Source organism: Mustela putorius, unplaced genomic scaffold (assembly GCF_011764305.1).
Source record: "Mustela putorius furo isolate JIRA1106 unplaced genomic scaffold, ASM1176430v1.1 tig00003913_pilon_pilon_pilon, whole genome shotgun sequence".
NCBI lineage: Eukaryota > Metazoa > Chordata > Mammalia > Carnivora > Mustelidae > Mustela > Mustela putorius.
Genome location: NW_025422060.1, coordinates 7336127 through 7357513, shown reverse-complemented (window position 1 = coordinate 7357513; position 21387 = coordinate 7336127). Strand labels below are relative to the sequence as shown.

Sequence of the window (21387 nt, the reverse complement as noted above, 5' to 3'; positions counted from 1 at the left end):
ATGTAGAGAGAAAGAGGAATCCCTTCAGCTTCATCAGGAAGCCTGGGAACGACATCAGTTAAGGAAGGAACTTCGTAGCAAAAACCAAAATGCTCCAGACAACCGACCAGAGGAAAATTTCTTTAGCCGACTAGACTCAAGTTTGAAGAAAAATACTGCTTTTGTCAAGAAACTAAAAACTATTACGGAACAACAGAGAGACTCCTTGTCTCATGATTTTAATGGCCTAAATTTAAGCAAATACATTGCAGAAGCTGTAGCTTCTATTGTGGAAGCAAAGCTAAAAATATCTGATGTGAACTGTGCTGTGCACTTGTGCTCTCTCTTTCACCAGCGTTATGCCGACTTCGCTCCATCACTTCTTCAGGTTTGGAAAAAACATTTTGAAGCGAGGAAAGAAGAGAAAACGCCTAACATTACCAAGTTAAGAACTGATTTGCGTTTCATTGCAGAATTGACAATAGTTGGGATTTTCACTGATAAGGAAGGTCTTTCCTTAATCTATGAACAGCTAAAAAATATTATTAATGCTGATCGGGAATCCCATACTCATGTTTCTGTGGTGATTAGTTTTTGTCGACATTGTGGAGATGATATAGCTGGACTTGTGCCACGGAAAGTGAAGAGTGCTGCAGAGAAGTTTAATTTGAATTTTCCTCCTAGTGAGATAATTAGTCCAGAGAAACAACAACCTTTCCAGAATCTTTTAAAAGAATACTTTACATCTTTGACCAAACACCTGAAAAGGGACCACAGGGAGCTTCAGAATACTGAGAGACAAAACAGGTGATTTTCAAATATTTCTCAGAATTGAGAATTTATTTTGGAGCTCATACTTAAAAATTTCCAAAGTCTTCATTCATGCCACTGAAAGAACTTGTGGAAAGGGCTCATTGCAGGTGATTTCTTAACATTTCCAGGAGAATTTCAAAGTTCCAGTCTAAGTACTCATGTTTAAATGGGAGTCTGTGATAGATTTTATTTATAAATTTGAAAGAAACCTGGCAAGTATATGGTGATTTTTACTTTGTGGATGTGTTTTCTTCCTGTGACTTAAAAAAAAAAACTCCTTGATGTTGAGGGATAAATTTTCTTTTTCTGTTGCTTTAACTTAACCTGCTGTTATTTTTGTGTGTTTTGTTGTGCCCTCTCTATAATAGTTTTGCTTTCATTGTTTTGTATCCTTCTTATTGATGTCACTGTTGATGCTACTACTTCTTAGAAGAAGAGTCATTAGAGCAGAAATGAGAAAAAGTACAAGTTAGATGTGAAAAAAAATTTCTTAAATGCTGCTATGTAAAGTGCGTTTATATTAGTCTTTCTCCTGGGAACATCCATTTAAAGTTTCAGGGAATAATGTGGAATAATGTATGTGCCTCTGGTAATTAGTGAAGATACCTGATTGAGCCGCCACCTTTGACTGCTGTGTAGCCTCTGTACCTGGAAGGCATCAACAAGTTAGAAGCTGATGTAGTTGGTGGGCAGTAGATCAGTTTTTCTGGAGGGTAGATTTGGAGGACGGCTGAGGAGTACAGAAAGGAGATAACAGCAGTAACGTTTGGCTGAGTACTTTGCACCTATTTAAAGTGCATGGTTAAGAGTCTGAATTGCTGTTTTTCTCGAAGTAGTATGGGAGGGTACACTTTTATTTCTGTAAACCTGCAGTTGGGAAGGACGTGCTGGTTTATTCAGAAGGTGATTGAGTTAACTAGAAGCGAAGACTGTAGCAGTACAGTTAGGTCTGCATCAAGGTAGGTCCACAGACCATATGACTAAACCATGATGGTTGAGGGTCACTCAGGATGGGAGAGTTTAAGATGGCAATTGTGTTCTTCAGGGTTTCTTTTAAAAAAAAAAAAAAAAAAGAAAAAAAAGATCTTTGTTTTGTGCTTTTGAATAGTGAGGTCTGTTTTAAACTTCGAATAGGCAACTTCAGGGTGATGAGTTTAAAAGGAAAATGGTGGCCCTCTAATTCTCACATATTTAAGGTATCTTAATTACAGCTGACATAGTGTTTTGTCATTTTCTTAGTCCTTTTTTCCCCCCATATGTTCTACCTAATACCTCATGGCTGATTTTATAGTATGCTTTGATTACTTTTTATTGGCTACTTTAGGGATTTTGTGTGTGTGTTTACTTCTGATTGGCCTCAAGGGAGCTTAGAGGGTAGAGTCTACAATGATTTAATCCAATCACCTTACCAGTGCAGGAGTCCATTTTATAGATTATCTGACAGATAAAATATTCTTTCTTTGAAAGTGCCATTCCAGTGTTGGCACACCTACTTACTGGGAATTCAAGTGGTAATTTACCTTCCCATAAAACGGTTCCCTTTGATTTAACTTCTGGTAAATCTGGATTTTGATTTCTGGTACAATGAAATAAAGCTGCTTAAAATGGGGGTTCATGAACTGTTTACCTGTTTGCAATGAATTAAGTGTAGGAACAGACAAAGCATTAAGACATCTTTATAACGGTTTTCCATAGTTCTTATATTGTTACTGTATTTTATAAAAGCATCTGTAGTGATGAGTAAAAAAACTAATTCTTTTAACATAGGTAGTTTGAGAAACACTGATGTGGGACATGTCTCCTCTTTCATACCCATGATAATAGCTCAAATATTTGCAGACTGCTAGGATGTTTCTTTTTTCATCTTCTCAAGGCTAAACACTCTTGTTCCTTCAGCTTGTTGCACGATTTCTACACGCCTATCCTTAGGATGTTCGTTTTGGATGCATTTTTTTCCTGCTGTAACCTCAGATTCCATTGCTTTTTATAGCTGCCTTGTCATTCTTTTGACTGTGAACTTGTATATAGCTGAAGATTAATTTCTCAAATGAACTGCTGCCAGACCAGTTCTTCACCTTGAACTAGTGGAAATCATCTTTTAAACCTGAATGCATTTACCTCTTTCAACTTTATTTAGATGTTTTTGACATATTACTTTATCCTAATGATAATTTTGAATATTGATTATGTTATTATCTGCTGTATATATTATTATGTACTTACATGCTGGTCACATTCACCTTTGATAAGCAGACCTGTTCTTTTATATTATTCAAGTCATCATGAAAATTTTGAACAGGATGTAGTGTTCAAGAGCATGATTTTGTGGCCTTTACCTAGAAATTTTTACTCATTTAAAGAGAACCGTTAACATGTGGTTATTAGGGGAGGTTATTTACCTAGTATAAGTTGATCTAGCATCGTAGCAGTCATTTTATCATGGGATACTGTCTACTTAGATGTAATAATTTGGGAGATGGGTTTTTTTTTTTTTTTTTTAAGATTTTATTTATTTGACAGAGAGAGAGTGAGAGTACAAGCCAGGAGAGAGAAGAAGAGGGAGAAGCAGCTCCTCTGCTGAGCAGGGAGCCCAATGTGGGACTTGATCCTGGGACCCTGGCAAAATGACCTTAGCTGAAGTCAGCCGCTTAACTGACTGAGCCATTCAGGCACCTGGGGAGATGGGAAAGTCTTAATCACAGTATAGATAATAATTGGCATATGGCTTAATAAATAACTCATGCCTTAGGATAGCTTTAAATTGAGCAGCCTCTGTAGCGTAGATTTGAATACCTGACTGACCAAGAGAACATGAGGAATGGATTAGTGGAGTCCCTTGGCCTAGTATTAGTACATTACAGTGTACTGTTAAAATGGCCAGTTTCCCAAGGTTTCCCCTTCCTGGTCATTACCCAGTAGGTGTTTTGAGGTTATTCTACCTCATGGGAACAGTTGTGGACAATAGTCTACACAGTAAGGTTTCTTTTAGGCATGGTAATGCTGGAAATCTCAGTGCTGAGCTAGGGGATATTTAAGACTTATGCAGTTAAATTACTTTAAGCCTTTATTCAATATCTTAATAATGACAGTTAAAAAAATGCTTTCTATTTTCAGTCTGTGAGACCTAAATGCTTTGGGTCATTTTAATTAACTTGGGAGAGGGCACTGTTCATAGAGGTTGTGAAGTCTTTGTCTATATTCATTAAAGTCTATACTTAAGAATTCTTTCAGCCAAATTAAAAAAATAGAATAATAAAATCTCTGGTATTTTCTAAGAGAAACTAATGAGTCACTGAAGACAGTGACTGGATAAGACCTGTTGAGACTTAGCTGTTCTTTTCTTGTGTTATGTGGGCTGATAATACAGGTATTAGATAGCTAGTTCTGTTTCAAAGCCCCTATAAGCAAGTAATACAACTGACCCTAGGATTTGGTGAATTCTCATAAATTTGACCTTGTTAGCTTTTTGTACCTCAAAGAACTTTTAAAATACATTTTGATTTGGGAGTATAATTAATACTTACACATTTGAAAATATCTGGTAACATCTGCCAGTTTAGAGTTAATAGCTTTACTTGGTTGGTTTTGCTTTTTATAATGTTCAGTGCTTTTACTTTATACTTAAAATGCTTTGTGCTATGAGATACTATCCTCATGGAGGTAATATGACCTACTATTTTTTGGCATTTAATAAAAATTGAAGAAATTATTTAATTTTATTAGATATAATTTAATTATATAACTGTTTCTTGCAGAAGTGAAATCATGAATTCATATATTAAGTCAGTTCTTGCTTAAATAATTTTGAAATGTCTTAATTCCTTTCTTTCTCCCTAACTGGTGGGAATGGTGGCAAAAGTTTCTTTTTTCAGTAGTGGTGAATAGGACCTTCATGATTACATGTTCAGACAGTACTAAGTGATTTGATTGAAAGCATAGGAGAAAGATAAGTAGAATGTAGGCTTTCCCCGTTGTTAATAAAATCGGAAATTTACTTCATTTATTGCAAATTCATGCAGTATTACTTTGCCAGCGTTAAAACTTAAAAACACATTAATGTAAAATTAAGTAGTGTTACTTTTACCTTCCACTTTCCTTCCAGGTAAGTAGTACCTTGCCTTTACAGGTGGAATGTTTGATAAATTGTATAGCATTTAAGCACTATTAAGATGTTCTTTCACTGTACTTAAGGCTCAATGAGGATTTAACAATTTTGTAAGTACTCTAAAATTGTTACATCTTTCCTGAAATTCTCATTCAATGGCTTTGACAGTTATTTAATAAATATTTGATTGATTGAGTAGTTATGCTTATTATGCTGTAGTGTCTTTTCATACAGGATTTTAAGACACCCATAACCAAATTCTTTTTTTTTTTTTAAATTTTATTTATTTATTTGACAGAGAGCAAGCACAAGCAGGTGGAGTAGCAGGCAGAGGAAGAGGGAGAAGCAGGCTCCCTGCTGAGCAAGGAGTCTGACACAGGGCTCCATCCCAGGACCCTGGGATCATGACCTGAGCCGAAGGCAGTTGCTTAACCAGCTGAGCCACCTAGGCGCCCCATAACCAAATTGTAAAATGAAACCAAAAGAAAATTTAATAGTCTTGAAAATTTGACTAATTGCTAAAGGAGACAAGTGAAACCTAGTCGTTTTCCATAGTCTGCTTTATGATTATTTTTTTCAAGATTTTGGCCATGTGTTCGGTGTTATTTTGCATGACTGTATTAGCTCAAAGCTAAAATGGATTTTCTGTGTTCTTGCCAAGATTTCTTTTCTTTTTTAATTTGGCTAATACAAGATCAAATAATAATTTGGCATTGAAGATCACTTTTTTCACAGTGGGCTGTGGCATTTTTTTTCTCATTAAAGTACTGTTGTACATTGACAAAAGTGCATCACATGTTTGATTTTAATTGACCTTCATGGTACCCTTGAAAGAAATACGTCTGTTTTGAAGGTGATCAGATCTAGGGATTAAAGAGCTTGCCCATTGTGATTTATATAGCAAGTGACAGATATAGTTCTTTCATACCTCTTCATACTGAACTTTTCACAATTTCCATACTACTCATCTTCATCTCCATTTAGTACTTGTACTTGATTTTAAAGTGTCTGGTAAACACAGTAGCCTCTTGGTACTTACCAAGTGAGATCCAAACAGAAGGACCCGAAGGAATATAAAATAAACACCCCAGTGTGAGAAGGCTTGCCGTTGATATATGCATTTGAGAGACATTCTGATTACAGTATAGGGTACCAAGTGGGTAATTTTAATTTGGGAGGCAGTAGAGTCTAATAGTTGTAAGCATGGACTCTGGAGCCAGTCTCCTTGGGTTCAAATCTTAGATCTGTTATTTACTCAGTTCTGTAATTCTTGGCAAGTTATCTCACATCTCTGTGCTTCAGTTTTCTCTTTGTAAAATGGAATAATAGCAGTCTACCTTGGAGATAAATGTGAGTGATGCAGTGAATTCACGTGTAAAAGCACTTTTAATAACAGTATCTGGCTCATTGTAAGTATAAATATGAGTTTTTATTTGTAGTATATTGCCTGCTTAATCCTTCAGAAAGACTTGATGAGAATTTCTCTTGTGCCTTTTGATGATTTTGAAAATGTGTATTTTTAAAACAATGCAAAACAACAGTAAACAGTATATAAAATAAAAGAGCAAAAGAGTGTCAAGCAATAAGAAAAATTTATAAAAGGAAAACAAAACAAAAATTATGTCTTTTAATAGAGTTTTTTTGAGGCATTTATGACTTATGAGATAGAATGCTCCATTCAAGAATGGACTATTTGGTATTTTCTGTCAGCTTTACAGTGTTGAATTAGTAATATAAAAAACACTAGAAATCAAAGATTGATGTACCTTAGGATTGCTTCCAGATAGTGATAACTTATCATCGGGTGGAGGAGGTCTACTATCTTGTATTTTTATTATAATGAATAAGATTTGGAATTAATTTTGTTTTCATTGTTTTTTATATCTTTAAAATGCTCCCAGTAACTCCCTATTTTATAGTGATGTCATGAGAGAGAATGTACTCACTTGCAGTACATTTAACAGACGATGATTCAGTGAACTCTAGTTATAGCGCGGATTGGCAAACTATGGCCCACAGGCCAGATAGACCCAACACTATTTTTTATACAGCTGGTGAGCTAAGAATAAGAATGGTTTTAACTTTTTTGGATGGTTAGAAAAAAATCAAAAGAGGAATATATTGTGAAATACTAAAATTATATGAGTTCAAATTTCAGTGTCCATAGATAAAGTTTTATTGGAACATAGTCATGCTCATTTGTTTATGTATTATCTATGGCTGCTTTTGTGCCATATCAGCAGGGTTGAGTAGTTACAACAAAGAATGTGTGGTCTGGAAAGCCTAAAGTATTTATATCTGGACACTTTGCAGAAATAGTTTGCTAACCTCTAAATTATGATCATCTCAAAAAGAATGGATTCTATTCAACTTTCTGAATATATGTCTTTCTGAAGAGACTGTAATTAAAATGATATGTGATAAATCATGTATTCAGCTTGATTTTGCATAGTGATCTAGTCCCATGGAATTCTCAAGAAAATTTGGTGAGATTTACACAAGAGAGTAGGTACTTTGGTCAAATGTGCTGCAAAATGTTTAGTTCCCTCATATAGGTCTTCTAAAAAAGTTAATCGAACTGATAATCTTTTCCAGGGGATTTCATAAACATAAAAAACTGCCATGTATGGTACAGTCATTAAAAAATGTTTCATTTTAATTTGATGGGCACTTCTGAATGACTCTAGGGATTTTGAATGTTCAGGTACCTATGATGCATTTATTTCTCTGCTTGAAATGTATAGTCTTACTAGATGTGTGTTTAGTCTGATTCTTAGTAAATAAATAAATGGTCAAGGAAAATATGTAGTACTAGGTAAATTTTGTGTATGACAGAACTCTTCCAATGCCATTTCATTGATATCTTGTGCTGCTTGCTAAGCTTTTAGTGTAAGATATGATTAGAAAATACATCTACCAAAACCTAAGCTTTTGTCCTGAGGACTGTTCTCGCTAGGTAGTGACCTAAGCTCATGTAAGTTAAGCAGTTAGGTTAAATAGTACTGTTAAAAAAATTTGATCATGGGATTGAGCTTTGGGGGAGTGTGGGAGTTACCTCTGGAGCTTCAGAATTTCTAATTTGTTTTAGGGTGATTGGAAAGGAACTGGAGTGTGTATAGAGGGAACTATCATAGAATTAAATCACTCACTGTTAATTGATCGAATGCGAAGTCACAGGCAGATGTTTGAAAATGAGATTGATATTGGAGAAAGTATCAGTCTTTTTCGTTGTGATAAAATAGTCATCACTTTATTCCTGCTTATATATTATAAATGCTTGGTGAGTGTATAACCTAAAACTGCATGTATGTTCTTCAGATTACTAGAATGTCAAAACGTGTTAGAGAAAGTTCCAGGTTCTGTTATTTTGAGATGTTTTCCAATTTCTTTTCAAGTACTGAAATAATTTTGCATCTTAATTGTCAGTAGATGTTTTGAAATCTCTCAGGACTATTACTGTCACTCTGAACATAATCTTAACAGTTAATCTTACAGAATAAACTTAAGTTTTTATTGACTAACATTTTTTCTAATAGTACACTGCAGAACAGTTTAGAATAGCCTACTTTTGAGTATTAATTTAAACAATTTACTTAATTTTAGTGTCTTTTTTATCTTTAAAAATGATACAACTTCTAATTAAAAGTTCTAACAAGCTTCCTCATTCAGAGTAATTGTCATTGCTTTCATGAGTTCAGCATTTTTGAATGTTTTGGGTTTAGAATTCATTCATAAAACTTACTGAAAGAATTCTTTCCTGTAAAATTAGTTTGAAATAAGTGGTTAAAGAGAGAAACTCTATTCTTGTTCATTGAATGATACTAATGTACTTTTAAATAGTAAGAAAATGCGTGAAAATTCTTCGTTTTGGATTCCTAATAGACTGGATTTGAAAACAGAAGATTGGATTTAATGAATAGTATCCTATGCATTGATCTGCCCTGTGCTTATAATGGGAGCTGATATTCTTAACTTAGAAAATGTTGGCTGGAATGTTACAGCATTTAAACAAAAGCTTATGTGGGTAGAAATCGGGTAAGATAGGAAAATTTGGAAATTGTTCTAGGTAAGCTGGGATGAGTAAATTTAGGCATGGTTTTTCACTTTATTTTCTGTAACTCTTAATAAGATAACATCACCAAAAAACACCTCATTTTCTTCTTTGTTCATAAGAAAACTCAAATGACAAGTAATAAAAAACTTTTCTATATTTTGAAAATGATTTTATTTACATTTATAATTGGCTTTTTGAACCTATATTGTATTTGCAGTAAGGTTTTACATTTCACGTTATTATGTATGTACTTAGTCATAAATAGATGCAGGTATAGACATCTCAGCTATCTGTTTATATAGTAAGATTTTTATTTCACTGTTCATTTGGAAAATTTTCAATAGTTCTATATTTATGATTATAGGTGGCTTATTAGTGATTTGTTTGTAGAGTGGAAGACTAGTTGTATTCTCTGTTCCTGAGATGGCCTGACCTTGCTTAAGTGTGTTGCTTCATTAATAGTCATTAAATGGATAAATAACCAGTACTTGTACAGTAAACTGAGAATTGGCTGTTTGGGAGATGTGGGCTTTTTCAAAAAATCTTGATTCAGATCATTGTAAAAAAATTTAAGGATATGATTTTATAACCTGTGGTTTTGAATAGTAACTATTTTAGGTATGTTAAGTATTTTTGATTAACTATCTGAAGGGAGTATTTTTAACAAAAGACTTTTAAAATAATTTTTAATTAGTGGCATTGTCAAATTTTACATTTCTACAGGCATAGGTAATCACAATTGCCTTTGAAGAATTAATGTTGAAATTTAATTGCTTAGGTGAATTTGATTATACCAGTTTTAATTTTCAGATACATCTTGAAAATGTTAATAAAAATAAATTGAAGAAAATATGCAAAAAGCTTATGTGATAAAATTTTGTGGAACATTCCCAGTGTAACAATACATGATCGCATGTATTTTGATGAGATTATCAGATTATTTCATCATTTGTTTATAGGCGTATTCTCCATTCTAAAGGGGAGCTAAGTGAAGATAGACATAAACAGTATGAGGAATTTGCTATGTCATATCAGAAGCTGCTGGCAAATTCTCAATCCTTAGCAGACCTCTTGGATGAAAATATGCCAGATCTTCCTCAAGACAAACCAACACCAGAAGGTAAGATAGCCCTAAAAACATTGTGATTTTTCAGCAAGCACTATCACTTGTCTTTATTTTGTCAGGTGTATAGTATTGAAAATTTAAGTTTTAAACATGCCTTTAAGATGTTTTAAATGAAGAAGTACAGTATTAAGACCTAATAAGGACTTCGAAAAACTGCTATTTGAAACATTCCTATGAATGGAAAAGGCTTTGCACTCAGAGAACAATAATTAACTCATATGATTTTACGATGTAGTCCTTCGGGTTCTTTTATATTAGGTATCTTTGAATTATACCCAACAGGGGCCTGTTTTTTTTTTTTTTAAGATTTTATTTATTAGAGCAAGCACATTTCAGGGGGCAGGGAGGAAAAGAGCAGGGAAAGAATCTAAGAATCTCAAGCAGACTCTGTGCTGAGCGTGGAGCAGGTCACTGCGCTAGATCGCACAACCCTGACTGAGATCGTGACCTGAGCAAAAACTAAGAGTTGGACACTTAACCAGCTGAGCCACCCAGGTGCCTCCAACAGGGGCCTGTCTTAAACCATAGTTGGGGTTATAAAAGGATTCACTTTATTTTTCATAAGGTGGAATGGATTTTTGGGATTCTAATATTTTTTATATTTATTTTTAATCTATTTTTTTTGAATGATACAGTATCTTAAGTTGTTATTTAGAATTAAAAGTTACTTTACAGTTTTGTGAGATAAATTGTTTAACATTTTGTGAGATGAGTTTTCCATACTATTTCAAAGATGTTTTAAAGTTCCATTTTGATTGTCCTTAGGTTGGTAGGGCTCTTAATACATTAATCTGTCACATCAGCTACTTTATATAATAATTATATTTACATTAGTAGGTGTGTTAATGTGTTACTAGCTTTCAAGCTATCTGGCAATCCTGTTCACTTAAAAAATTTTTAAGAGTAAAGTATTTGTAAAATAGCCTTCTATAATACCAAAAGATATTTTGTATTTTACATCTCCATAAGAAACACATAGTGTATAGTGTGAATGTGTTTATTTTATTAAATTTATATATAATCATGTGTATAGTGCCTACTAATTTTTATATCCCTTCATCAGTGAACCTCAAAATTTTTGTTTTTTTTAAAAAAGTTCCACTGTATAATTTGTGTTTATTTTAATCTGGTAGGCTTCTTGGAACTTTTCTGTATATTTATTGTGTTTTAGAACCAAAATCTTTGATACTGTTTGGCATTGATTTGGTATTGATTTATTTCTACTGAAATTTAAGGTAGTTTTTCTTTTAATGTTAAATGACTTGAAAAGTATTTTTAGGCATTTTCCAGAGATAACAGCCAACACAAAATTCTGTCCTCATTTTAAAAGATATTTTAACCAGGTATAGAATTTTAGGGTGACATTTTTTCCTTTGAATACTTTATTGTATTTTTCCTCTGGCTGCTTTAAAATTTCTTAATTATGATGTGGCTAGGTATGGTTTTCTTTATGTTTCTTGTGCTTGGGTTTATTGGATTTCCTGAATCTTTTAGTTTATAATTTTCATCAAATTCGGAGAATCCTGACCCTTGTTTCTTAAAATATATTTTCTGTTACTCTTCCACCTGCTACAGAGATGTAATTATAACTATGTTAGGTGGTTTGAAGTTGTCCTTTTTATTCTCGAATACTTTATACTCTGTGTTTTGTATTGGATGGTTTCTATTGCTGTGTCTTCAAATTCACTAGTCTTATTTTACAGTGTCTGATATAATACTAATCTTTTTACAAAAGATTTTTTTTTAAAGATTTTTATTTATTTATTTGACAGACAAAGATCACAAGGAGGCAGAGAGGCAGGCAGAGAGAGAGAGGAGGAAGCAGGCTCCCTGCAGGGAGCCCGATGTGGGGCTCGATCCCAGGACCCTGGGATTATGACCTGAGCCGAAGGCAGAGGTTTTAACCCACTGAGCCACCCAGGCGCCCTTTTTACAAAAGATTTATTTAAGAGGGAGAGAAAGCACAAATGGAAGGGGCAGAGGGGGAGAGGAAGAGAGAGTCTCAAGCAGACTCTGTGCTGATCACAACACTGAGATCATTCCCCGAGCTGAAACCAAGAGTCTGATGATCAACTGACTGTGCCACCCAGGTGCCCCATATTATTAATATTAGAGATGTAATTTTTATTTCTAGAAGCTTGTTATATTTTCCATGGTCTCCAACATGCTTAGTCTATCTCCTAGCTTATTGAGTGTATGAAATATAGTTAGAATATCTGTTTTAATGTCCTTATCTACTAATTTTATCTTATATGTCATTTCTGTTTTGGTTTTTAATTAAGTGATTTATCTTCTCTACAGTTCTTGTATTTTTCCTACATTTTGCCTTTTCATCGTGTTTAAATTGGATAACTGCTGGATAGTTTTGTATTCTTAGAAATATCATTGACCTTCATTCTGGGGCACAGTTAAGCTACTTTGAAACAGTTTTACTCTTTTCAGGTTGGCTTTGTTAGTTGGGATCAGAGCAGCCTTTAGTCTAGGGCTAATTTTCCCTATTACAGAAGCAATATCCTTCTGTGCTCTATTTGATTTCCCATGAATCTTCTATGAAGATTCATAGTAGTTATTTTCCCACTCTAAACAAGTTCCCTCAGACATAGGGGCTGATTAGTATTCTGCTGAACATTCAAAAGGAGACCTCTATTGATCTTCAAGGTCTCTCTCTGTGCTTTTCTTCTCTGTGGTACTCTGTCCTGCAGTATCTGGCCACGTGGGCTAGAGTCTGGCAACACTCTCTGCTTCTGTAGTTTTCATCTCACGGAGACTTCTGGGGTCTGCTTTACTTCTCCCTAACTTGCTATAGCCTGGAAAATCTTATCAGGCATTAAGCTATAGGGGTTAATTGTAGGGCTCAGGTTTTTTGTTTCTTCTCTCTGGAAATCACTTTCCTGTGCTATCTTATATCCTGTTCAAAAGCTTATGTATGAATTGTCTGGTTGGGTTTTTTTAGTTGTTTTAGAACACTGGTACCTCATCTTGGTCTGAAGAGGCCTGAACTTTTAAGTGATCAGAATACAGGTTCCTGCCCTGCTGAAATGAGATTGTATTATATATACTGTTCTGCAACTACTCTCTTTTTTACATTTTATTTTTATTTTTTAAGTTTTTTAAAAATTCCAGTCAGTTAACATATAGTGTAATATTAGTTTCAGGTGTACAGTTACAGTGATTCAATAATTCCATAGGGTATATGTATTTTATGTTTAAATATATAAAGTTAAATATTCTTCCAGAGAAATTTACATGCTACTAGCTGTGTGAGAATGAGTTTTTCCTTAGGTTCTTACTGTATTGTAGTTCTTGACTTTTATCTTCTGAGTGAGGTTGAGCATCTCTTCTTTAAGTTCATTGGCTGTTTTATATATATGTTTCTCTGTGACATACTTGTTTGAATCCTTTACCCCTGCCTTTTTCATCAAATATTTATCTATTTTTAATTAAAGTATAAAAGCACTTTGCATATTTAAGAAATTATTCTTTGTCATATGCATTGCAGATAGTTTCCTGAGATTATCAACTGCTTTTCGACTTCGTAGCATTATTTTGCTTCTCAGAAGTTGATTTTTTTGTAATTTATAGTTACTGTGCAAATGCATTTTTCATATATATAAAATATTCATGGATATTATAGAGTAAAAAGTGAAAGTCTCCTGTCTTATGCATTCTGTTTTCCAAGCTATCCATGGTTAACAGTTTAATATGCCTCTATCCACACTTTTTTTACAAAATACTTATGTAAAATACATAATCAGATTTTGATACATAGCTTTCTTGTTAAGTTATATAGTATGTTATTTTGTATTAACTTTTCTATTTCAATAACATATTTTTGAGAAATTACTGAAATCAGATAAATATGCTTCATTCTTTTAGTGTCTCATTAATATTACAGAGTGTATAAATGCATTTTGTCAGCCCTTATTGGTAGATATTTAGATTCTGTTCAGTTTTGCTCTGTTACAAACAGTGCTACAGTGAATATCCTTGTAAATCTTACTTCACATTTCCTTTTATTTCTTTGGTATAGATTCCTGGAGGGAATCTTACAGGATCAAAGATTATACCTATCTTAAATATTGATAGATACTGGGGTGCCCGGGTGGTTCAGTCCCTGCCTTTAGATTAGGTCATGATTCCAGAGTCTGGTATTGAGCCCCATGTGAGTCCCGTGTTGGGCTCTGCACAGAGGGGAGCCTGATTCTCCATCTCCCTCTGCCTGCTGCTCACCTGCTTGTGCTCTTTATCTCCCTGTCAAATAAGTAAATAAAATGTTAAAAATAAAATAAAATAAATACTGATAGATACTGACAGATGACATCTCCTTAATGCTGTGTTAATTTATACTCTAGATAAGAGAGTGCTTATTTCCCTGTGGGCTTGTCAACATTTGCTCGTATCAGTCTTTTAAACATAATCTAATGTGTTGCAGTGAGAAATGTTAGTTTTATTTAACATTATCCTTTTTAGTATTGAGGTTAAGGTTCTTTTCATATTGTCTTTTACTTAACCTGTTCAGGGGCTTTATCCATTTTCTTTTCTTTTTTTTTTTTTTTTTTAAAGATTTTATTTATTTATTTGACAGAGAGATCACAAGCAGGCAGAGAGGCAGGCAGAGAGAGAGGAGGAAGCAGGCTCCCCGCTGAGCAGAGAGCCCGATGCGGGCCTCGATCTCAGGACCCTGAGATCATGACCTGAGCCGAAGGCAGCGGCTTAACCCACTGAGCCACCCAGGCGCCCCTTTATCCATTTTCTGTTGGGATTTTGGTCTTTGGTTGTAGGCCTTTTTAAGTTATGAATATTAATTTATTTGTATGAATATTGCCAGTATTGTCTTCTAGTTTGTCTTCGCTTTTGTTTGTATTTTTCATTGCACAAAAGTTATAAATTTATCAGTCTTTTATACTATATGGGTTTGATGCTCTTTGTTTAAATATATGTGCTGTAAGGCATATAAGGAGTGTGCTAGGGAGCCAGTGTTGTGTTGATTGTTGCACTTGGTCTTGTTTTTGCTATGAAATGAATAATTTTCTTACTTTTTTTTTTTTTTTTTAAAGATTTTATGTATTTATTTGAGAGAGAGAGAAAGAGCATGAGAAGGGGGAGGGTCTGAGGGAGAAGCAGACTCCCTGCTAAGCAGGGAGTCTGATGTGGGACTCGATCCTGGGACTCCAGGACCATGACCTGAGCTGAAGGTAGTTGCTTAACCAGCTGAGCCCAGGCGTTCCTCTTATGGTTATTTTTAATCTATATGATCATTCTCTTACTTAAAGTTCTAGTTAGGAGAGAAGCACAGTGAGAATAGATAAATTCACGAGTGATCTCATGATCATGAAGTTGGATATTAATTTTTTTCTTCTGATTTTAAGAAGTTATAGTTGTATGTAAAAGGTAGACTCTGTGTGTGTGTGTGTGTGTGTGTGTGTGTGTGTGTACATGTGCAAATATCTGCGTGGTTTTCTACCATCTACTGAAATATCTTCTTATTTTTTCTTCTTTCCTTCTGTTCTTTTCCAGTTATTTATCACTTGACACTTTATAGCAGCCTGCCTTATACCACGGATTATACCAAAGAATCATACCAAAACTTAATTAGAAGCTTATGGTTTACTTCTGGGGCACCTGACTGGCACAACTGGCAGAGCATTGACTCTTTTTTTTTTTTTGAGAGAGGGAGAGAGAATGGACACGCGTGCGTGTGCGTGCGCGCGTGCACACGCACACACGAGTGGGGCGAGGGCAGAGGCAGAGGGAGAAGCAGACTCCCCACTGAGCAGAGGAGCCTGACGCAGGGCTCAATCTCAGGAACCTGAGCTCAAGGCAGATGCTTAACCCCCAGAGTTACCCAGGCACCCCAGAGAGCATGTGACTCTTTATCTCAATGTTGTGACGTTGAGCCCCACATTAGGTACAGGGATTGCTTAAAAAAAAAATCTTAAATATTTTTTGGTTTACTTAGGAAGATAATTGTGTTATAAGTGGTACAGAGGGTTGGGAGTCATAAAAAAAATGCTTTATGGGAGATGTGAATATTTTAGGAATGGCCAGGCTTATGTATTTCTTATATAAGAGAAAAAGCGTCTTTCACATATGTTGTCCTCTAGTCTGTCCTCATTTGATATTAAAGATGATTACATGAACAGTCCAGAGTATTTGTTGATTGAAGAAGCTTCTATTAATTGAAACACTCTGGATTCATCAGTTGTAAAATTGAAAATATCTTGTTACATGTTTTTGCATACTATACCTGAAATGGTTTTAATTTCCTCTGGCTTATTTTATTGTAGAGCATGGGCCTGGAATTGATATTTTTACACCTGGTAAGCCTGGAGAATATGACTTGGAAGGTGGTATATGGGAAGATGAAGATGCTCGGAATTTTTATGAGAACCTCATTGATTTGAAAGCTTTTGTTCCAGCCATCTTGTTTAAAGATAATGAGAAAAGTTGTCAGAATAAAGATTCCAACAAAGATGATTCCAAAGGTAAATTCTAGAGGATAAATTTTTACATTAAGTGCTATAAAAATTAATTTTAAATTAATATTTGTAAAAGTATATTTTTAGTTACTAGTTTTGCAGTATGAACATTGAGTCATTAGATTAAATAAATGACAGAATAACATGGAATAGAGCATGAAAGGGTCATAGATGACATAATTTCAACAGTACCAGAACATTTATGTTAATGTGAAATAATTTGAAAATGTTTGTTTATAATGTAATGAGTTCATGTGAGATCTTGGTAAGAGCTGAAATTCTCCCAGTTGGAGAATTTTCCCAGTTAGGACAAGTGTCAGTTCCGTGGTGCTCTTTACCTATTAAGACTCTTTCTAGGCCAGAAAACCCTAGCTTTTTGTGAAGGAGAGTTAATTTAGAGAAATCACAAGCTTTGAGATCATTAAAATAGTGGAAGGTCCTGAATACCAGTCACACCATGTTTTCTAAATGGAATTCTGCCAGACTAGAGTTGGAAGGGAGATGGGAGGGAATGGTGGCAGGGATTTGTAGAGATAGCAGATAATTTTTTTTAAATGTACTTTTGTAATCCAATATATTTATCAGGGAACTCATGTAAAAAAATAATAGCTAGTAATTTTTATTTAATAATTACTTCATGCCAAACGTCATTTTAGTACTTTATAAGTAAAACATTGTTTAATTCTCTTAATAATCCTGTGAAGTGCAGCTACTGTTATTGTCCCTGTTTTCAGATGAGGAAACTGGCACGAAAGGGTTGAGTAACTACCCAGGTTTAAGTAACTTAACACAGCTAGTGGATCTGAAATTTCAGCCTTGTTAATGAATGATTAGGGCCCTGAATTCCTGTGTTAACACTGCTTTTTGAGTTAAGATTAGTAATTTACATGCCTTACATTAGAAACTAGAAAGTAATATTCTTTGCTTTTGATGCAGTGATTATAACACACACTTCTAAAACAGTCCCTCATTCCTATACCCATGAAACAATTTCTCTACATTCTTCCCTTCCTCTAACCCCTGGCAAATACCAATTTGCATTCTGTGTCTGTGGATTTATTTTTAGTGTGTCATATAATTGGAGTCACAGAAGTATGATCTCTTTGTCTTTTTCTTAGCATCATGTTTTGAAGGTATATTCACATTATACTTTTGTCAGTACTCCATTCCTATTTATGGTTGAACTATATTTCATTTTGTGTGTGTATCACATCAGTGGACTTTGAGCTTTTTATTTTTTTAGTTGAAGTATAGTTGACATGTTATATTAGTTTCAGGTGTACAACATTGTGATTAGACAGTTCTGTATGTTGTATGGTACTCACCACTGTAAGTGTAGTTACCATCTGTCACCATGCAAAGCTATTATAATAACTATAGAATGGGAGAAGATACTTGCAAATGCTATTTCTGATAAGGGGTTAATATGCAAAATATATAAAGAACTCCTACAACTCAACACCAAAAAGCCACATAATTTGATTAAAACATGGGCAGAGGATCTGAATATACTTTTTTTGAAGAAGACATATAGATGGCCAATAGACCATGAAAAGATGTTCAACACTGGGCGCCTGAGTGGCTCAGTGGGTTAAGCCGCTGCCTTCGGCTCGGGTCATGATCTCAGAGTCCTGGGATCGAGTCCCACATCGGGCTCCCTGTTCGGCAGGGAGCCTGCTTCCCTCTCTCTCTCTCTGCCTGCCTCTCCATCTACTTGTGATTTCTCTCTGTCAAATAAATAAATAAAATCTTTAAAAAAAAAAAAAAAAAAAAGATGTTCAACACCACTACTCACCAAGGAAATACAAATCAAAACCACAGTGAGATATCACCTCCCACCAGACCGAATCACTAGTATCAAAAAAGACAAAAAATCAGAGGTGTTGGTGAGAATGTGGAGAAAAAGGGATCTTCATTATTATTGGTGGGAACATAAATTGGTACTACAAATAGAAAACAGTATGGAATTTCCTCAAAAAATTAAAAGGAGAAATATACATACAATCCACTAATCCCACTATTGGGTATTTGGGAGAACAGAAACAGTAATTTGAAAGGATATATGCACCCCTATGTTTATTGCAGCACCATTTACAGTAGTCAGAATGTAGAAGCAAACTAAGTGCCTGTTGATAGATGTGAATGGATAAGAGGATATGGCATATATATATAAAATGAAATGTTAGTCATAAGAAAGAATTAAACCTTAGGCATTTGGTAACTCAGTCAGTTAAGTGTTTGCCTTCCTCTCAGGTCATGACCTCAAGGTCCTGGGATGGAGCCCTGCATCTGGATTCCCTGCTCAGCAGTAGGGTCTGCTTCTCCCTTTGCCCCTGCCTGTCCCACTCCCTTGCCCCGCCCCCAACTTGTCTTTTCTCGCTCACTCATAAATATATAAAATCTTAAAAAAAAAATAGAATAAGATCTTACTATTTGCAACAACTTGGATGTTGTTAGATCGACCTAGAGAATATTATGCTAAGTAAAATAATTCTGACAAAGACAAATACCATATGATTTCACTTATATGTGGAATCTGAAAAACAAATGAAAAGAAAAAGAAAAAAACCCAGAAACATATCTATTAATACACCCAACAAACTGGCGGTTGCCAGAGGGGAGGGATGCAGAAGGATGGATGAAATAGGTGAAGGGGATTAAGAAATACAAACTTCTATGTTTAACTTTTAAACTCTCAAACTGTTTTACAGTGGCTGGACCATGTTAACATTCCTACATTTCTCTATATCCTTACCAACCCTTGTTGTTTTATGATTTTCTTTTTCCTACAGCTGTCCTAGTGGGTGTAAAGTTGGTATTGTAGTTTTGATTATGTTTTCCTAATGACTAGTGATGTTGCATATGTTTTCATGTGGTTGGTGACCATTTGCATATCTCTTTTTAAGTCCTTTGTCTATTTTTTAACTAAGTCATCTTATTATTGTAAGAATTTTTAAAATATTCTGGATATTAGACCCTTATCAGATTTGCAGATGTTTTTCCCACTCCAAAGATTGTCTTTTTACTTTCTTGATAATGTCCTTTGACACACAAAAACTTTTTTTTTTAATATTAGACTTCATTTTTGGGGTGCCTGGGTGGCTCAGTGGATTAAGCCGCTGCCTTCAGCTCAGGTCATGATCCCAGGATTCTGGGATTGAGCCCCACATCGGGCTCTCTGCTCTGCAGGGAGCCTGCTTCCTCCTCTCTCTCTGCCTGCCTCTCGCCGACTTGTGATCTCTGTCAAATAAATAAATAAAATAAATCTTAAAAAAAAAATATTAGACTTCATTTTTTAGAGCTAAAGCTTTAGGTTCACAGCAAAATTAAGCTGAAAGTATACAGTTCCCATATCCCCCGTCCCTCCACACACACACAGCATCCCCCACTGTCAATATCCCAACCACAGTGGTGGATGTGTTACAGGTAACGTATAAACACCTAAAGTTTTTAACTGAAAGCTTTTTTTTAAAGGATCAGTTTTGTTTTCCTTTTTCATATATAACATATTTAAAATGGGGAATAGAGTCGTGCTACATATTAATTGAAAGAAGAGTAATAAAACAATTTCGTTTTATGACATTCTTCCTTAGAATCTAAGTTCTAAAGTATACTGAATGTGAAATGAAAAACAGGCTATTTTTTAAAGTTTTATTTTTATTTAAATTTAGTTAACATAATGTATTAATGGTTTCAGAGATAGAGGTCAGCAATGCATCAGTCTTACATAATACCTGGTGCTCAGTATATTACATGTCCTCTTTAATGTCCATCCCCCAGTTACCCCACCCTCCACCCCACTTCCTTCCCCAACCCTTAGTGTTTCCTATGTGTAAGAGTCTCTTGTGGTTTGTCTCCCGCTCTGATTTCATCTTTTATTTTTTTTCTTCTCTTCCCCTATGATCCCCTGTTTTGTTTCTTAAATTCCACAGTCAGTGAGATCATTTGATAGTTGTCTCTCTCTGATTGACTTATTTCGCTTTAGCCTAACACCCTCTACTTCCATCTATGTTGTTGCAAATGACAAGATCTTTTTATTTTTTGATGGCTGAGTAGTATTCCAAAAATTAGGCTATTTTTGTGTACACGATAGTGGAGGTCATCCTATGGTAAGAATGCCATAGGATAGTGGAACCATAAAAATATGTGGGACTATATTGTGGTACCATAAAAATATAAAAACCTCTTGGTTAATCTCAAAGATGTTCTTACCTTAAGATAAATTTTACTTTATATTTTATGAAAGTAATGTTGAAATATTTGAAATGTATCAGAAAGTATAAGGAAAAAAATACATAAAATGCTCATTTTAGGTAACTACTGCTCAGTTTTGTCAGTTAAAGTTTCTCAGAAGGCATTTCCTCATATATGTACAACTGAAGCCCTGAAGAGTAGTTTCTAAAACATTAGTTACCTCAGTGTTTCTTTCTGCCATGATAGGTTTTTCATAGCATCATTCAAGTTTGACTTACTTGAAGGGTTCTAATATTTGTTTTTCTTTGAGGTAGTGGGATTAGGGTATCAACCTCTCTTGTGAGATAATGAACTGAGGGACATGGACAAGACAAATATGAGCAAGCCTGTTGACTTACAGTCACATTAGTGGGGAGCAGCCTGGGTCTCAAAGAATTAGAATATGAAGGAAACTAGGAGTGGGGCCATAGGAAAAGTACAAGAACTGTGGCAGTTGAGGCAGTGGGGCTGGGGGCACCTGGGTGGCTAAGTCAGTTAAGCTTCTGACTCTTGATTTCAGGTCATGATCTCAGGGTTGTGAGATTGAGCCCTGAGCATGCAGGTCCTTGCTCAAGTGGAGTCAGCTTGGGATTCTCTC

General features: G+C 34.8%; 1 protein-coding gene across 2 annotated transcripts in view; it reads left to right on the top strand.

Annotated features, from left to right (window-relative positions):
- UPF2 (UPF2 regulator of nonsense mediated mRNA decay) overlaps nt 1–21387 on the top strand; it is a 109837-nt gene that overhangs the window by 9581 nt on the left and 78869 nt on the right. For both annotated transcript variants that reach the window (XM_013047030.2, XM_004774903.2), the window contains exons 3-5: nt 7–786; nt 9911–10071; nt 16365–16562. In XM_013047030.2, coding sequence (XP_012902484.1) covers nt 7–786; nt 9911–10071; nt 16365–16562 — 1139 coding nt within the window. The remainder of the gene's footprint in view (nt 1–6; nt 787–9910; nt 10072–16364; nt 16563–21387) is intronic.